Source organism: Epinephelus moara, chromosome 20 (assembly GCF_006386435.1).
Source record: "Epinephelus moara isolate mb chromosome 20, YSFRI_EMoa_1.0, whole genome shotgun sequence".
In the NCBI taxonomy this organism is placed as follows: Eukaryota; Metazoa; Chordata; class Actinopteri; order Perciformes; family Serranidae; genus Epinephelus; species Epinephelus moara.
Genome location: NC_065525.1, coordinates 6,729,511 through 6,747,197, shown reverse-complemented (window position 1 = coordinate 6,747,197; position 17,687 = coordinate 6,729,511). Strand labels below are relative to the sequence as shown.

The 17,687-nt window shown below is 40.7% G+C and overlaps 1 protein-coding gene across 2 annotated transcripts in view; it reads left to right on the top strand.

The window, feature by feature from the left end:
- Positions 1-17,687, top strand: part of ckap5 (cytoskeleton associated protein 5) — a 42,001-nt gene that overhangs the window by 12,949 nt on the left and 11,365 nt on the right. Inside the window, exons 10-33 of one of the 2 annotated variants that reach the window (XM_050072648.1) lie at positions 459-548; positions 1,140-1,304; positions 2,196-2,324; positions 2,445-2,630; positions 2,748-2,849; positions 4,164-4,274; positions 4,928-5,020; positions 5,692-5,877; positions 6,044-6,138; positions 6,345-6,528; positions 6,715-6,875; positions 7,360-7,534; positions 8,971-9,084; positions 9,623-9,751; positions 9,887-10,081; positions 10,205-10,331; positions 12,586-12,668; positions 13,099-13,209; positions 13,933-14,055; positions 14,257-14,406; positions 14,494-14,697; positions 14,777-14,912; positions 15,499-15,692; positions 15,800-15,972. In XM_050072648.1, the coding sequence (XP_049928605.1) occupies positions 459-548; positions 1,140-1,304; positions 2,196-2,324; positions 2,445-2,630; positions 2,748-2,849; positions 4,164-4,274; positions 4,928-5,020; positions 5,692-5,877; positions 6,044-6,138; positions 6,345-6,528; positions 6,715-6,875; positions 7,360-7,534; positions 8,971-9,084; positions 9,623-9,751; positions 9,887-10,081; positions 10,205-10,331; positions 12,586-12,668; positions 13,099-13,209; positions 13,933-14,055; positions 14,257-14,406; positions 14,494-14,697; positions 14,777-14,912; positions 15,499-15,692; positions 15,800-15,972 (3,416 nt within the window). The remainder of the gene's footprint in view (positions 1-458; positions 549-1,139; positions 1,305-2,195; positions 2,325-2,444; positions 2,631-2,747; positions 2,850-4,163; positions 4,275-4,927; positions 5,021-5,691; positions 5,878-6,043; positions 6,139-6,344; positions 6,529-6,714; positions 6,876-7,359; positions 7,535-8,970; positions 9,085-9,622; positions 9,752-9,886; positions 10,082-10,204; positions 10,332-12,585; positions 12,669-13,098; positions 13,210-13,932; positions 14,056-14,256; positions 14,407-14,493; positions 14,698-14,776; positions 14,913-15,498; positions 15,693-15,799; positions 15,973-17,687) is intronic. The other variant, XM_050072649.1, reaches the window with a different exon arrangement.

Here is a 17,687-nt window from a genome sequence, read left to right as displayed (position 1 = left end):
CAGTTTTGTTAACTTTTCATAATTATGTGTCTCAAAATGTTCAGTGAAAAGTTGTGTGTTTTCACTTCAGTGAAGCTATTGGATATATGTAGCTATGGTGGCCATCAGACATTGTAACAACTTTTTGTTTCTTTCTTTTTGTGAGTTTTGAATGCCATTAAATGTGATGTATCCATTTTTTTAATGGTTTGGGCAATTAAATCAAAAGACTAGTTATTTCTTACATCTTCAAGCAGACTGCCAGCACTGCATTCATGTAGGTGGGAATAACATGAATTGAACTTAAAAAATAGATAATGTCACATTCAGGATGTAAACACTACTTGAGAATTTAAGATGTACTTTTTTTTTTTCTTGACACACATTTAACTGTAGTCACGTGACAGTGTTATTTCATGTTTCAGCATCACTGATAACTGCTAAATTAGAGCTCTGTGTGTTTTGTGTTTGTATTTTAGGTGGTTCCAACTATTCTGGAGAAGTTCAAGGAGAAGAAGCCTCAGGTTGTTCAAGCCCTGCAGGAGGCTATCGACGCCATTTTCCTCACTGTAAGTATAGTCTGCATTTGACTGCTTTCTTTATTGTATCTGATACTGAGGGAAGAAAATAAGGGGAGAGAAAGAATAGGACTTGAATGGACTGTAGGTCGGATTAAATAAAAAAAAAAAACATCACTGTGAGCTTTTGACCTATCCGATAGCCATTTTTTCACTATTTTCTAACATTGTATCGACTGAATTATTCCTTGAACAATAGAGGAAATGATGGGCAGACTAATCGATATTAAAAATAATCATTAGTTGTACCTCTAGTTCCCTGTTTGGTTTTGCAGAAGTTGTACCTTACCTAATACCCCCATAACGTTGACTAAAGTAATCCTTTTTTCCTTCAAAAATCATTCTACGGTTGACTTGACACAAATCTACGAGGCTGCTGCAAATCCTCGTGGACTGATCCTTAACTTAATGACTGTTGTTATTTATAGAGCACTCTTCTACTGACTCTCCAGAACAACTTCTGACATATTTCAGAAGACATCCTTATCTAAGTTGGATAGATTGATGGATTGCTGTTTTTATCTGTTGTTTGTACAGTGTCATATTTAATATGACATCATCTCTTTTTCTTTTTTTTCCCAGACCACTCTTCAGAACCTGTCAGAGGACATCCTGGCTGTGATGGACAATAAGAACCCGTCCATTAAGCAGCAGGCCTCTCTGTTCCTGGCCCGCTCCTTCAGACACTGTACACAGGCCACGCTGCCAAAGAGCGTCCTCAAACCCTTCTGTGCTGCTCTCATCAAGGTACACAGCGCCCATGTCGAAATATCTTAACAGCATGATTACCTTTTCCTTTTGGTAATGATGTACATGATGATAAACAGATTTTAGTTTCTTTTAGTATGCCATCACAGTATCAGACTGAAATAAAGTTAAAGATGTAATATGTACATTTTTTGCACTGAAATATCCAAAAACAACTTGACAACTGTTGCATATTTTGTTAGTTGTGTACTTGTGTAAGTTATCTGCCAGAGGATGTCATGAATTGACTTTTAATGCAGTTTTAAGCCACATTTTAACGACACACTTTTTAAAACTTGGTCATTTTGAAGGATTTTTGTCATCTGGCATCTGGATCTTAAGTTATCAGAGACAAATTGGGCAAACATTAGCGGTGGCTCAGCCCCAGCCCCTGACATGTCAAACAGCGTCGGAGAGACACTGATTTTTAACGTGAAACTGCTTTAGTGTTTTCACCAGTTTAACTTGCAGGGTCTGTTTGTTTTGAAAGGGAAGAGGCCTCTGCGGATAATTTGGCTCCTGGTAAAAACCTCCTGGAAATGAACACTGAAGGAATCCTAACTGGGAGAAACTGACTGCAATGACAGCATTACTCTGTCGTTTGTTATTGTTTTGACTGAGAGACCCTTAGTGGCAGAAAATTACATATTGTGTGATTAAGGTAAAATACAACAAAAAGCAGTTAAGTACTGCTGCCAGGCTGTAGAAAGTAATGTATTAATACTAGAGGTCGACTGATAGTGGATTTTTAAAGGCCGATATAATAAAGATAGTTTGGAACAGGAAAAAGCCAATAGCCTATTAATCAGCTGATAACACTCCCAACCCGGCTTACATTTCAAGGGTCACCTTTTAAAAGCGTTCCTGTACTTCTCTCTTTAACCATCTCAGCAAGTGAACGACTCAGCTCCAGAGGTGCGTGACGCTGCCTTTGAAGCTTTAGGGACAGCCATGAAAGTGGTGGGAGAGAAAGCTGTGAACACTTTCCTGTCTGATTTGGATAAACTCAAACTGGATAAGGTAAGAATCAGTGAGATGAGGATGACGCTTGTCAGCATGGATGAATTCAAATGAGGAGAAGACTCCCATTTCAGTTGAAATGCACTGCTAACCACTGTTCATTGTTACATGTGTAAACAGATAAAGGAGTCTGCTGATAAAGTGGAGCTCCCGGGAGGGAAGAAGGGTGCAGGAGGAGGAGGTGGTGGTGGTGGCGGTGGTGGAGCAGGGGGAAAGAAGCCAGCAGCTAAAGCTCCTCCTCCTGCTGAAGCTCCAGCCAAATCCTCTGCCCCACCCAGGAAGACCCAAAGTGGTGCTGCCAGCAAGGTATTCTCTGAACAATGCACATACAGAAAACTACAAAAAATTTGTTACCTGATTCTACCCTAGTGTTGCTGAGTTATGGACAGTATGACCTGAAGGAACTGTTTCTCCTATCTGCAGCCGTCAGCAGGTCCATCTAAAAAAGGCAAAGCCACATCTGCAGCTGGTGGAAAAACCAAGAAGGCCCCAGAGAGTAAAGAATTCACAGAGAGTGAACTCTCAGTAAGTCTGTCTGCATACTTTTACCTTCCAGTTGAAGCTTTTGTGACAAAGTGTGTCACAGTAATGTGGGTGCATTCAGTATAGGCCCAAATAAAAGATGACCATCACCCCCTTTCCAACATCTGTTTTTTGTAAGTATTTAGTATTGTTTGGAATGTTTCCCCAAGATAATGTTAGTCCAGAGAGGGAGTTCTCATAATATAAACATTTCTTCTGAGAGAAAAAAAAAAGAAAAAGAAATCCTAGCTTATTCATTGTGTTCAGCCAGATACTCATACACTGATGTCAGATGGCCAGAATGATTTGCTCTGTCTGATGTCTAAGTGATTCATGATGACATTCTATGAAGCTGTTCATTCTTGGTTCATTTCTGCAGTACACACATTGGGAAACACTACTGAACTTGTTTTCCCTTGAAGACATTTATTTCCTCTGAGGCAGCAAAACATCATATGAAACCTACAGCAACTCCTGTAGGTTGAACTGGGCCTCCTTAACACTTCTAAGGCTGAAAGAACCTTGATAAACAAGCTTGAAGCAATTTGTCAGCCTCGAATGGTGTATGTAGCATGATGTAATGCAAGAGCCTGCATTGAAAGAGAACACCTGCTGTTGTGTGTAAATATGTAGATGTCCAGTCCTATTACTTTGTCAAACAAAACTTGGTGGAAAAAAAGTCCTCTTATATCCAGACCTGTACAGTAATAGCGTGTACCCCCCTGGGAATCTGCAAACCCTTTAATTCTGACAACAGCTGCAATTACATTGACAGTAATCCTTCAGTCTGAATATAATCATTGTGGTAAGAGATTATAATATAACTGTTTACATGGTGGCTAAATAAAGCTAGCCAAATAAGATATGTGTTTACGTGCCTCACAACATTTGATCAGAATATAACTTTTTTTTAAGTTGTGCAAAGTAACAGGCAGTAACATCAAATACTAATTAAAACACACTTATCAGAAAAAACGAACACTTGAACTTGCATCAGTGTGATAAGAACTACCTAAAATGACAGAAACAGTTTGGCCCATGTCCTGTCTGCTAACATGGAGGGGGTGGGGTTTATGACCCACACTGCAGCCAGCCACCATGGTATAACCCAGGTTATTTTCTGTAGCCACAGATTACAGATGTCCCCTAAACACCTCACATGCAGACTTTTAGTAGACGCTACAATTTAATGTTGTACCCTAAACGTCTTGTATGCGTGCTACTGGTACGTCAAGTGACTCCACATTGTAGCCAATATTTTGCTGTCGGAGTTTCTACTGACTTAAATGTTGTGTGTCTGTGTGTGTGTGTTGTCAGACTGAGGTGTGTGAGGAGCGTGCAGCAGCTGTACTTCCTGCCTCCTGTATTCAGCAGCTGGACTCAGCCAACTGGAAGGAGAGACTGGCCAGTATGGAGGAGTTCCAGAGGGTAAAGTCTCTTTATCTGTTTACATAAAAATGATGGGGCCTGTCATGCTTTGGCATTTGTTCTCAAAGGACACAAACTGATATGCTCTAGTTCATTTCTAGAGGTGCAACTACCTATATAACGAGAAGTAGATTGACTGGAAATTCATCTGCTTTTGATGATCTATAATTTTATTTTATTTTTCCAAACAAAACTGCTGAATGTTCTGTCTCCAGCTCCTCACAAGTGAATGTGATGCTTCTCTTTGTCACATCAAAGTAAATTGAATATCTTTGGGTTTTGGACTTTTGGTTGAATTAATAAGCTATTATAATACTTCGCCATGGACTGTTGAGCATTGTTATAGGCATTTCTCACTATTTTTGGAAATTTAACAGACAAAATGATTAATTGAGGAAATAATCTGCATATTAATCAATACTGAAAGTAATCATTAGTTGCACCCCAACTTGGTACTAAAGTACTAAAAGTTTTTCATTTCAGAAAAATATCAGTTGCTGAAGTAACGCATATTGAGTGTTTCAGTGTGAAACACTAAAAACTTTACATTGCACATTAAAGTCTGTTAGAAGCATGGAAAATACTGATGTGTCACTACCTATGAGACAGTAATAAGCAGGAATATTAATGTATGAATTCATGTATGACTTTAGGCTGTTGAGACCATGGATAAGACGGAGATGCCCTGCCAGGCCTTAGTCAGGATGTTGGCCAAGAAACCAGGCTGGAAGGAGACCAACTTTCAGGTAACTGTCTCTGCAGCTCAGCAGCTGAAGTCAGAGCCGACTGACAGTCCGTTTCCTGGAGAGATGTGACAGCAGCTGCTCGAACTTGGAATTAACAAACTTAAGTGTCAAGATTCACTTTGCTATTCCACATTGTAGGACATTTGGGTTGGGCTTCCACTCATGCTGCATTCATAAAAAAAATTATTTATTTTATTAAGTGGGGATTAAAGTGGTTTTTAAAGCTATTCAGTCGACACTGTGGTACTCTAATCCTCCCTGATGGTAGTAACTGGTACTCAGCGTGTGGCACATGGGATTGGTCTAATATTATCTAGCTGACTTCCCTTACACCCGGTATACACTGCAATTTTGGGCTGTCCCGGATGAAAGATGACCATCATGAAAGAAACATGCCGATATCTTTGGTCGCGGCTCTGAAACGGTGGTCCTCCTCCTCCTCCTTCTCTTCCTCTTCTTCAGACTTTGTCTACACGCATAAATGCCACTATAGCAAATCCCAATACATTTCATTCATTCAGTTTATTAGATCCATGTCACACAGTGTAGCTGCACTAAACTTAAAATATTGCTAAATCTCACAGTCTGTAGGAGGCTTTAGAATAGCCTGTTTGTAGGTAGACTGTTGGGATGGATACTGATGATTCTAATGTTGTCTCTCCCTTTCATAGGTGATGCAGATGAAGCTGCACATCGTGGCTCTTATAGCTCAGAGAGGACAGTTTTCAAAGACGTCAGCCTCTGTGGTTTTGGACGGCTTAGTGGATAAAGTTGGAGATGTCAAATGTGGCGGAAACGCCAAAGAGGGATTGACTGGTATTGCAGAGGCTTGCTCACTGCCATGGACTGCAGAACAGGTCTGTAGACCGTTTCTCTGGACGGAGGAGAACTAAACCTTTTTTGCTTAAGTTGTCAACATAGAACTTTAATTTACATTTTATTTGAAAATGATTAACGGGCCAGATGATGATAACAACAATGTTGGATATAGTGTATTTACACAGTTTGTGTTTTATTTGTCAGGTTGTGTCCATGGCATTTGCACAGAAGAACCCTAAAAACCAGGCAGAGACTCTCAACTGGCTGGCTAATGCAATGAAGGAGTTTGGCTTTGCTGGGTAATTTACAGTCCTTATTTCAATACTCATTATAAGTTAAAAACATTAAGTTAGAATTGTTATAACTTACTCGTAGTTTTAACAATTCAGCGCATTTTTATCTACAAAATTATAAAATTTGAAAGTGTTTTGGCTCAGGATAATGGACAAAAGATGGTACGACACCTAAAGGGAATCTGTTGACCTTTGACCTCTCCTCTCTCCAGTATCAATGTGAAGGGTTTCATCAACAATGTGAAGACAGCTCTGGGAGCAACTAACCCGGCTGTTCGCACGGCTGCCATCACCCTGCTGGGAGTCATGTATCTCTACATGGGAGCTCCTCTGCGCATGTTCTTTGAAGATGAGAAGCCTGCTCTCCTCGCACAGATAGATGCAGAGTTTGAGAAGGTAGGGACTCTCTGGGTGGATGAGAGAATACAAAAGATCGATTTTTCAATTACATTTATAACAGAAGAAAACAGGAAAAAAAGGGACCTCTTTGCCACTTGGTTGCCCTGACAACAAGTTATGTGCAGGGAATGAGACAGGACAAGGAAAATAAAAGTTCGATGTGTATGTGTCTCTTCCTCACAGATGCAGGGCCAGTCTCCACCGGCTCCAAGCAAATTCACAAAGAAAGCAGCAGCAGCAGCGGCAGATGAGGAGGGTGATGATGGTGAGGAGCAGGAAGAAGATGGAGGAGGAGGAGGAGGAGGACAGGACATCATGGACCTACTGCCCAGAACAGATATCGGGTAACCAAATGCTGACTGTGTAGGACACAGCTTTTGTGGACTTTACCATAATTGAAAACATAATCTCTGTGGATTCATCTTAAAAGGTCTTTAATTAGATTTTTTTTTCTAGTTTCTTAATTTATAGCCACTAAATGTCTTAAAGTATTTAATAATTACTTTTTTAAATGATGCCTATAATGATACTATACTCTTGAGAAATCACATCAGCCCATATGCTTTAATGTCATATTTGAATATATGAGTGAGAGTGAGGGGGAGGGTCTTGACATTAGCACCTCCCTTTGCTCTTATATTTAGAAAATAATATTTCTAATATTATATTATGCATAAGTATTTTTTAAAATGCTTAATTCTTCAGAATAAAAGCTGAGTCAAGAATATTCAGTTCGCATGTGATTGATTTTGTACCTATTAGATTGTGAAATATGGTATTTGTTTTCGCTCCCTTTCATGTCTCTCTCTCTTCCCTCCCGTCTTTTAGTGACAAGATCTCATCTGATCTGGTGGCTAAAATTGGGGATAAGAACTGGAAGATAAGGAAGGAGGGTCTGGATGAGACTGCCGCTATCATCTCAGAGGCCAAGTTCATCACAGCCAATATTGGAGACCTGCCTCTGGCCCTGAAAGGACGACTCAGCGATTCCAACAAGATCCTGGTTAGTAAGAGAGCAGACCTGTCCTGCTGTGTAAAGGCTGTGACTGTTCTGCAAATGGCCAGTATTGATCTTTTATTATATATGGTATTAATTTTTGCAAATACACATTTTAATACAACTTTTGGTACTAGAATAATAAAATCAGTTGCTTTTAAGGTCCACTAGATGGTGCAAATGTTTTTTTCCTGGTGAGGTCAGCAGAGGTTTCAGTCAGTGGCATTTGGCAGCAAGTTCATCAAAACAAAGATGGAGGCACTGGAGAAAGAAATCAGAAATTTACTGTTAATAATTTAAACCAAACATTTTAAACAAACTTATTTTGGATTTTTAACATGGAAGTGAAGGGAAGTGTTTTACTCACATGCTTATTGTGGCCTTGCAGAGGGTGTTAAATCTGCCAACAGTTCAGTTTGTCAGGTGTATGCAGCATATCTGACAGGTTTCATGATGGTGTTCTTCAGTCTGTCTGCTTTGCATCATATTTTGCTGCAATAAAAACGATTAAAGTCAGATGAACAGATGAAAACTTTATCTTATGAGGTAAAATCGATGTTGACAAAGTTTCCTTTAGGGAAATAATTTGCAGTTGGGAAAAAAAAGTAATAAATCACAATATATCGCAATATATTTTATCGCAATACTAAGCATATCGCATTGCTAGTCCTCTAGTGATTACCACCCCTAATCCAGCATAGCTTTGTTTTAACATAAGACTACATATATGTAGACAGTATAGATGTTCATTTAACATATTGTCACTTGTTTCATTTGATTGAGACTAATTAGATTACCCTCCTTTTACTACCATTTTCCACATGTAGTTAATTTGAAGTCTCAGTTGGTTTCCCCATTAATTGGCTGTTTCTGGATGAGTCCACTACAACTGAGTGAGACCTTATACTTACATTCATGTGAAAATATCCAAGCCATTTGGAAAAGATTCATTCAGCACTAAATATCTGAAGAAAAACTATCTGAACAATAAAGTAACTGGCTGCTCATGTGTCCTTTTTTGTTAATGTTGCAGTAGTTGGCCTTCAGTTTGGGCATAAATATGAGAGGAGTAGTGGAGAGAGCTATGACTTTGCATTTGGATCTTAAATCATCTGTATTGGTCATATTTAATTTTTGCTATGTTACAGCTGCATACTGAGGATTTTGCTCTACCTAAAAAAGCTATATGGTTACCCCTAAATTTTACATTTAGAGAACAAAGAAATTGGCCAGATTTTTTGTTTGTTTGTTTTTTGTGAAGGTGTATGATGTGATATTGATTGGATAATTGAAAGCAGGATATCAGTGCTCTGAATTCATTAGTCTAAATGGGAGCAACGCCAAAATGATCTTGATGTTTTAAGTTAGAGGATTTAAGATGTCCTTTTCACAGTAACAGGATAAAAACGTAAGTTAAAATGATTTATGCTTGTGGTCTCCAGGTCCAGCAGACCCTGACTATCCTGCAGCAGCTGGCTACAGCCATGGGACCTGGACTCAAGCAGCACATTAAAGCACTGGGAATTCCTGTTATTACTGTACTGGGAGACAGCAAGGTACTGGGCACACACACTCAAGTCAGACACACCTGTGTTTCCACATTCAACAGCTATGACGGTGTAGCATTTACATTGAGATGGACTGAAATGAGCCCTTACAGCACAACAAACACCTTTTTTGTTGATTTTGCAACATTAATACTTAGCATCATACATTTTATGAAGTTACAAGGGAAAAAAATTAGTTTTTGCAGAAACAAAGTCTGAGATCTACAAAACAAAACAAACTGGAGTATCAACGGGTGAAAAACAAAGTGTTGGGGCATTAGGTATAACATACAACATTAGATTAGCAGTTTACAATTTTATACTTAAAAATGAGAAATGTACAACACAGGCAGAGTGTACTAATGCAGAACAAATAAATGGAAATGTGTAATTACTATTGTTAAATGCATTTTGGAAATGTACAGACTGTATGTGGTGAAAATAGTAAAGTAAATCAGAGGAGAATATGAAAACGTGTCACTCTGGGGACGATGTCATGTCCCTGACTGTGCGCTGATGATGGACATGTCTCTCTGTTCCTCTGCAGCCAAATGTCAGGGCAGCTGCCATGACCACTCTGCAGGCCTGGGTGGAGCAGACTGGGATGAAGGAGTGGCTGGAAGGAGAAGACCTGTCAGAGGAGCTGAAAAGAGAGAATCCCTTCCTTCGACAGGAGGTACACAGAAGCACATACATTTACTGTCTTGTTTGTGAAGGAAAGTCCTTTATTTGGCTTATTTAGAATAGGAAAAGAAATGTTTGTTGTAGCATCCATGTCATAGACTCATGTTTTGCCATCTCCATCACTTAGGTGCTCAGCTGGTTAGCGGAGAAGCTGCCCACCCTGAGGACAGTACCTGGGGACCTGATGCTGTGTGTCCCTCAGCTCTACGCCTGCCTGGAGGACAGAAATGGAGATGTGAGGAAGAAAGCTCAGGATGCCCTGCCTACCTTCATGATGCACCTGGGCTATGACAAGATGGAAAAGGCTGCTGGGAAACTCAAAGTACTGAACCAATAAATTGTGCTGTGGACACACATTTGAATAGACATTTTCAATGCTTGACCCCAGTGATTCATAGCTGTACTGTCTACAGTAATGACCGTCTCTCTCCTCATCTCCCTGCAGTCTGCCTCTAAGGATCAGGTGTTAGCCATGTTGGAAAAGGCCAGAGCAGTGATGCCGGCTAAACCTGCTGCTCCCGCTAAAGCTGGAGGGGGAAAAGGCTCTGCAGAGCAGGGCAGAGCTGCTTCAGGTTTGTATGACATCACAATGAATGACTTTAAGACTGGTTGTTAACGATCACAGTCTCTTATCAAGACCAATTCTCAGTGTCTAACTATATCTGTGCTACTTTGTGGTAGTTATACATGTGATGTAAAGTAGGGTTGGGTCCAATAGCTGATGAAATTTTGGATCCAGTTTTCATTTGATAGAATAACTGTAATCGCTAAACTTCGATGTAAACCCATCGTTTTATCTGACCTCATGATGTATGTGCTCATACTGTGCGGACTGATTGTCAAGCCATGACTTGAGCTAGGGCTGGGCGGTATGACAAAATTTTCATATCAGGCTTTTTTTAAAAAAAATAAATAAAATAAATCATATCGGTTTCACGGTATTTGACGGTATTTTGCTTGGGCTCGGCCCACTTGACATGCTGCTATGTTGTGCTATGGCCTATTCAAGTGCTGGAATTTGTTATTTACGTGACAACGCCTGAAAGCAGCACAGGCTTCGCTCCATTAGTGCCGTGCTCCGTTATTATTGTCTCGGACTCGGTTCGGCTTCGGTCAGGAAAATGCGGCCCAAGCCATGCTCTAGTGTGCTCGTGTGCTCGTGTGTGTGTGTGTGTCTGTGTGTCTGTGTGTCTGTGTCTGTGTGTGTACGTGTCTGTGTCTCTGTGTGTGTACGTGTCTGTGTCTCTGTGTGTGTACGTGTCTGTGTCTCTGTGTGTGTACGTGTGCGCGCACATCATGGCGAAACTCCGCCGTGCGTGATACAGAGAGCAGAGGAGAATTGTAAATGCGACCATGTAGAGACAGAAATGACATGCCGTCATGTAAACAAGATAAATAACATAAGGCTGTTTATTTTGTTTAATGAAAGGACAAGGTATAGACCTGTTCTATAGGCCTGGATATGAAGCGTCCGTAGCGCCAAATAATATAACGGTAGTTTCTAAAGAGTTAAGACGGGAAAAAAATAAATAAATCAGCAGGAGCAGTCATATTTCAGTTGCATATAGGGGAAACACTGCTCTTTTTGGTGTGAGTTCTTCTGGGTCATCGTGTTCTTCAGCAACACGTACAGTTGCTTCGCTTTCAGAACTCTCTCCGGCAGCCATTCTCGCCTCTAAACTTTGCCCTATGCTCTCACTCTCGCCGGCTCTAGCTCGCCTGTGGTGTGCAGCGGTGAAATGGGTCCCCGCTGAAACACTTTCCCACCACGCACATTCCGGACGTTGTTTGGGCTATTCACCGGTATTGCGGTATATGAACAATTCATATCATAATGAAAATGAATACCGGTTTTCGGTACGACTCGGTATACTGCACAGCCCTAACTTCAGCGTTCACAGTGTGCATATAAGAGACAGTAAAACGGACCGTCAGACTCTTCGGACTGTTCTGGCTATTGACAATTGCCATTAAAGATTTTGGGCTGCGGGTAGGTAAAAGTTTGTTTGCTAGCATTGGAGGGTTCCCAATAATTATGAGACCAATGTCCCAAAAGAGCTAGAAATTCAATTTTTGCAAAAAACTGGTCAGTCCAGGTTTCACCAGTTATTTCTTACTTACTCACTCACGCACTCAAGTTAGCAGCACCAACAAAGTAGCTGGGTATCAGCTTCACTGTATAATTAATTGAGTGAGATAAGTCTCGAGTTCGCCATCTTGGCCATCGCCATCTTGTGTTTTTTTGGAGCCAGAAGTGACCATATTTGGGCGAGGGGTGACTTTGACTGATAAGCCGAGGACACTACCGGCAGACAGCAGACCAGCCTTGCCCTTAATAATGGGTAATTTTAAGCCTTACTAAATTGTAAATAGGTGAGTTATTAAAAAAAATAATCACCCCCTGTACAGTTTTCATAAGAAGGGAAGTTGGCTCTAGAGACACAAACCATTTTTTGTACCAGGCTGTAAACATGTTTATTCCTGCTGTAAAGTTGGGTGTTTTAACATGGGGGTCAAGGGTGGTTGACTCGCTTCCGAAACCAGCTTCAAGTGGCTTTTCAAAGAACTGCAGGTTTGGGCACTTAAGAGTTGGCTTCGTTTTTCCGGCCTGAAAGCTGCCTCTTGTCCCCAGGGTAGAGCGGGTCACCTAAGAATATCAGGGTTGAATCCATTGCACCTCCCATTCACTTGTTGAAATGTCCTTAGGCAAGACTCTGAACCCCACATTGCTCCTAGCAAAATAGCCAGTACCTTGATTGGTAGCTCAGTGTGTGAGTTTGTGTCTGCAATGGGTGATTGAGAGCTGAGTATGCCTTTCCTCTGCAGCCTCCAGGCAGCCAGCTGTTGAGGACTTTGTTGACAGTAAACCTGAAGCTAAGAAGGTCCGAGGAGGGGCAGCCGGAAAGAAGGTACGTCTGTTTGGACCAACTTCTGTTTTTGATTTCAGTGTGCACACAAGAGCAGAGACATTTGATATTTTGTTATTCTTTCTACTGCCTATTAGATATTTTGATGGCTGTCTTGCCAAATTAGAATTGGATTTATGGTGCGATCAAGGCGGATTCTACTCCCCATTTATTTCAATAATGAATGGAGAGAAACATAATCGATGTAACCCCACCATGTGTATGGTTTTAAATTTTTAGACACTTAAGAGAGGATCTGTACCTTATCCACACGTCCATCACTCCTGTTAGTGGTTGTGCATATCAAGCATGAACATTTGACATTATTTCCTTTTTTGACTATGCACACCATTTGCTTTTTTTGTTTTGTTTTTTTAGTTGTCATTTCATGACCATGAAGTGTAAACATGATGTGGTTTCTCTACTCACCCAGCCTCCCTCCCCTCCCGAGGAACCCGTCCCTCCCCCTTCCTCCAAGGACAAGGACAGTAATGCTAGTAAAAAGCCTGCAGGCAAAGGAAAGGCTGCAGCTAGCAGTCAACAGGTAGATGTGTTGCAGGTGTCCTTGTGATGAAACTCAGTCCAGTTTGTTTTTTTACACTTCATCTACACGCTGCTACTTTTTAAAGCTCTAGAGTAAGTGAGTAGCAGATGTGGACGGAGTTTCTCAGTGGACACTTTTTTTAAGCTTGACAGATGTTAACCCCTGTCCAGCTTCTCTCTGCCCTGACCCAGTCGGGTCTTGGCTCAGTCTAATCCTGTGTCTCTCTAATCACTAATACTGCCACTAAATATACAACTGTATCCTCAAATGCACATGGGCATACAGTTGTCAGGTGAAATGAGATCTGTGAATTTGTTTTAATCTTTAACCTGTAATAATGAGCTGACATTAGAGAAATCAAAAAGTGCAGTACATGCATGCTCACAGAAATAAAGGGAGAGAGGTCATGTGTCACTTTGAGGTTTTCGGTCACTCCACTGCATGAATTTGTGTTTCTGAATGTGTGCGTTTCATATTTTGGAATTTTATCAGTGATCCTGCACTGTTTATGTGTTAACCTGCACTGAGATCTTTTCAGCATAACACTCCTTTGTCTCCTGTTTCTACTGTCAACTCTACACACCCACTACATATCATCTAAATCACACACACAAAGCCCATGAGCAAACATGATTACACACAATGCTAAGTACACATCCACAGACAGAATACTTTGGTTCACTCACTCTCCCTTACACTATGATGTCGCCCCCCCTCTCTCAGGGTGCAGCTGGTAAGAAGCCTGCAGCCAAAGGCGTGAAGGATGATGAAGACAGGTCCGGGCCAATCTTCATTCTCATCCCCAATGCTAAGGAACAGAGGATCAAAGAGGAGAAGCAACTGAAGGTATGAGACTGGCTGGAAAACATGTCATGACCCAAGTAGCTCAGTGCAGCAACAGTTACACACTGTATCTGTGAGAGGTTAACTGAAGCTGGAGGAGACTTCATTTGTTTACTTATTAGCCCCTTTTACACTGCCTTACCTACACAAAACTCCCCAGACATACTGTTGATTTCAGTTTAACTCAAAATGTTTCTTTTGTAGATCTTGAAATGGAACTTCATCACTCCTCGAGATGAATATGTTGAGCAGCTGAAAACTCAGATGTCCACCTGCTTTGCGAAGTGGCTGCAGGATGAGCTCTTTCACTTTGACTTTCAGAGACACGTCAAGGCTATAGGAGTCATGATTGAGGTAGTGGTTGGTCTAAACCTACAGATTGTGTACTAAGAGCAGGCTAGTTTTGGTAGTAAAGCCTGCATGTGTGTTTGTGTTTCACAGAGGTTGGAAAGTGAGAGCGACGCCACCATCAGCTGTCTGGACCTGATTCTGAAGTGGTTTACCCTCCGCTTCTTTGACACCAACACCACAGTCCTGATGAAGGTGCTGGAGTATCTTAAGCTGCTGTTTGCCATGCTGAACAGAGAGGACTACCACCTGACTGAGTACGAGGCCAACTCCTTTGTCCCCTACCTCATACTCAAGGTGAGTGCACATCACGGTCAGAATGACAAAAGAAGCCACTGCAAAGCTTTGTTGGCTCACAATTTCTTCCCTACTTTAGGTCGGAGAGTCAAAGGATGTGGTCCGCAAAGATGTTCGGGCCATACTGGCCATGCTGTGTAAGGTTTACCCAGCATCCAAGGTCTTCCCTTTCCTTATGGATGGAACTAAGTCCAAGAACTCCAAACAGAGAGCTGGTAGGTCTCTACAGACAGAGGGCTACCTGTCACAAGCTGCACCAATCTCTGTCCAAACCTGTTCTGTTCTACATTAATTTTCTCCCTTTTTTTTAAGGGAAAAAATGTCAAAATTCTCTGATTCCAGCTACTTAAATTTTGAATATTTATAATAATATCTTTACCTCTTTATGACAAGGAACTGAATAACTTTGGATTAGGCACAAAAAAAGAAATTTGGGGATGTTGTCTTTGGCTTTGGGAAAAACTGATCAACATTTTTCACCATTTTCTGACACTTTTATAGACCAAACAACGATTGAGAAAATAATCGACAGATTAATCGATAAGAAGCCTTTTGCTAACAGGCAAACCAACAAAACAGCTTGCACAAGTAACAAATAGATTATGAACTTTCAAAACTTATCATGTAGTCTTATGGCTTTTCTCACTTCCCTCCAAGGGCACTCCTTTTCCTTGTGTCTCTGTTCAGGCTGAGACGATATGCTCATCTCCTCATTCAATACCATTGTTATACTTGGTTGCCAATTTAATGGTGAAAAAGTTTTCTAACAACATTGTGTCTGTGGTTTCCTCTTGTCCTCAGAATGTCTGGAGGAGCTGGGTTGTTTGATAGAGGGTTATGGGATGAATGTATGCCAGCCGACTCCAGCCAAGTCTCTGAAGGAGATTGCTGTTCACATCGGTGACAGAGACACATCTGTCCGCAATGCTGCCCTGAACACTGTTGTGGCTGTCTACAATGTCTGTGGGGACCAGGTCTACAAACTAATAGGAAATGTAAGATAGAGATGAGACCATTGTCACACATTGTAGGGTGTCAAGTGATTCAACCTTGAAACCCACTCCATACAGTTTTACATTATTCTTTTCCCCATCCTTTCCAGTTGTCGGAGAAGGACATGAGCATGCTGGAGGAGAGAATCAAGCGTTCAGCCAAGAAGACGGCTGCAGCTCCTCCCAAACCAACTGCGACCGAGAGGTCTCAGAGAGAGCACCCTACTAACCCTAATGCCACCTTCCTCCGCAAGCCTGCACAGGAAGACCCCAACAAACTCAAGTAGGTCACCTCAAGACTCAGGGCTGCGGCGTGTGTGAATGTTAGCTGAGTGAAAACCAGTAAGAAAGCCAGTTATTCTTGCACACCACAAAATCTTTAATATTGAGGAGCAAAAATTCTGTGTACGAGTGACATGTTCATTTCCAAAGAGCATGACTAAAAATATGGCAGCTAAATTCTCAATAGATGAACAACATTCATTCATTATAGTGTATATTTAATCACACTGGGCATAATTAGGCTTTGATCAATACAAAAAGACTTTTTCAAAGTGAAAACAAATATCTTAGTGGGCACATTGCCATCAGTTTTCGTAGCAAATGAAGGCAGTTTGTTTGTTAGAATTAGCTGTCTAAAGTTAGCTCTCTGGTTCTCCTGAGCTGGGATTACAGTATTGCATAAATAAATCCTAAAATATGTCTTAGTGTTTTGATGCTAAACAGTTACTTCCTTGCCATAAAATCACTGATATTTCCATTAATAAGATAACATTCACCAACTTTTTTTGTTGTCACATCAGTTTTGCACAGGCTAAGAAAGCAGGGCTCGAGACTTATGTTGTCCCGTCGCCCCGGTGACAATAAGTTTTCCCCTGGGACGCCCTTGGGATGAAAGGAAGCAGTAAACTCACATATTGATGCATCAGGGGACACACCATACAAAATCCATGTCGATATTGGCAGGAGGAGAGCTAGTTAACATTTGTTGTTACCAGCCGGTGGCCAAAACTAACTGCTAACAAAGGTTGCACTGAGTTACACTGTGATGCGTTCAAGCTCTATTCGGTAAAAAAAATTAGTACGTGAAAGTAAATTATAACGTTAATATGATAATTTAATCTTGTAAAACTGACTTTTTAGTGAGAAACTAAACAATAAATACAGTTGTTTGAAGGAGAAATGATGTTTTCTCAGCAATATAAAATGGATGAAAGAGAGAATTATGATTATACATGTATAGTTAAAGAAATGCTGTTGGAGCAGTTATAGTTTTAGATGTTTTCCATATAAAATAAGGTTATTTTATAGACTGGTATGATCAAATTTGTGCCCCCTCAAAGGTAGTTGAATTAGGGACTGAATGACTATAAAATAGCTATTATTTTTTGTAATGAAGATTTCTTTGTTTCCCCGGGTTAGCAGCTGAGAACAGCAGAATGACTGTAGTAAACATTAACAATAAGAGAGAAGAAAGTACAGCTGGTATCAGTGTATTGATACTGCAGAAAATGAGGATCGAAACCATTTCAAAAATGATGAATCGCTAATTTTTAACAAACTGCACTACTCTAAGACACACACACACACACACACACACACACACACACACACACACACCAATAACTGTTTTACAAAAATAACGTCAGTAAATGACACTTAATTATTCTTTAACAGGTGGAAGACTGTAGCATGCTTCCAAATAAATGCAGTTAACTTACTTGAACAAAAAGTCCTGTAGTGGGACAGGCAACATCTTAAATGTACTAAATCCAAACTTTTCCAGTTATTTTCATAAGCATGTGTATCCATTCTATCAACAAACCCCATCTTTAATCTGTCAGTTCCATAACAGACTTGTACATGTCGGTGACCGGTGACTGTAGTTAGATTCATGCCATAATTCTTCTGAATGTTTGTCTTCTGCTTACAACTAATCTGTCCTTCTCTTCTTGTTGTGTTTTACTGAGTCATTGCATGTTGGGTTGCTCTCACAGA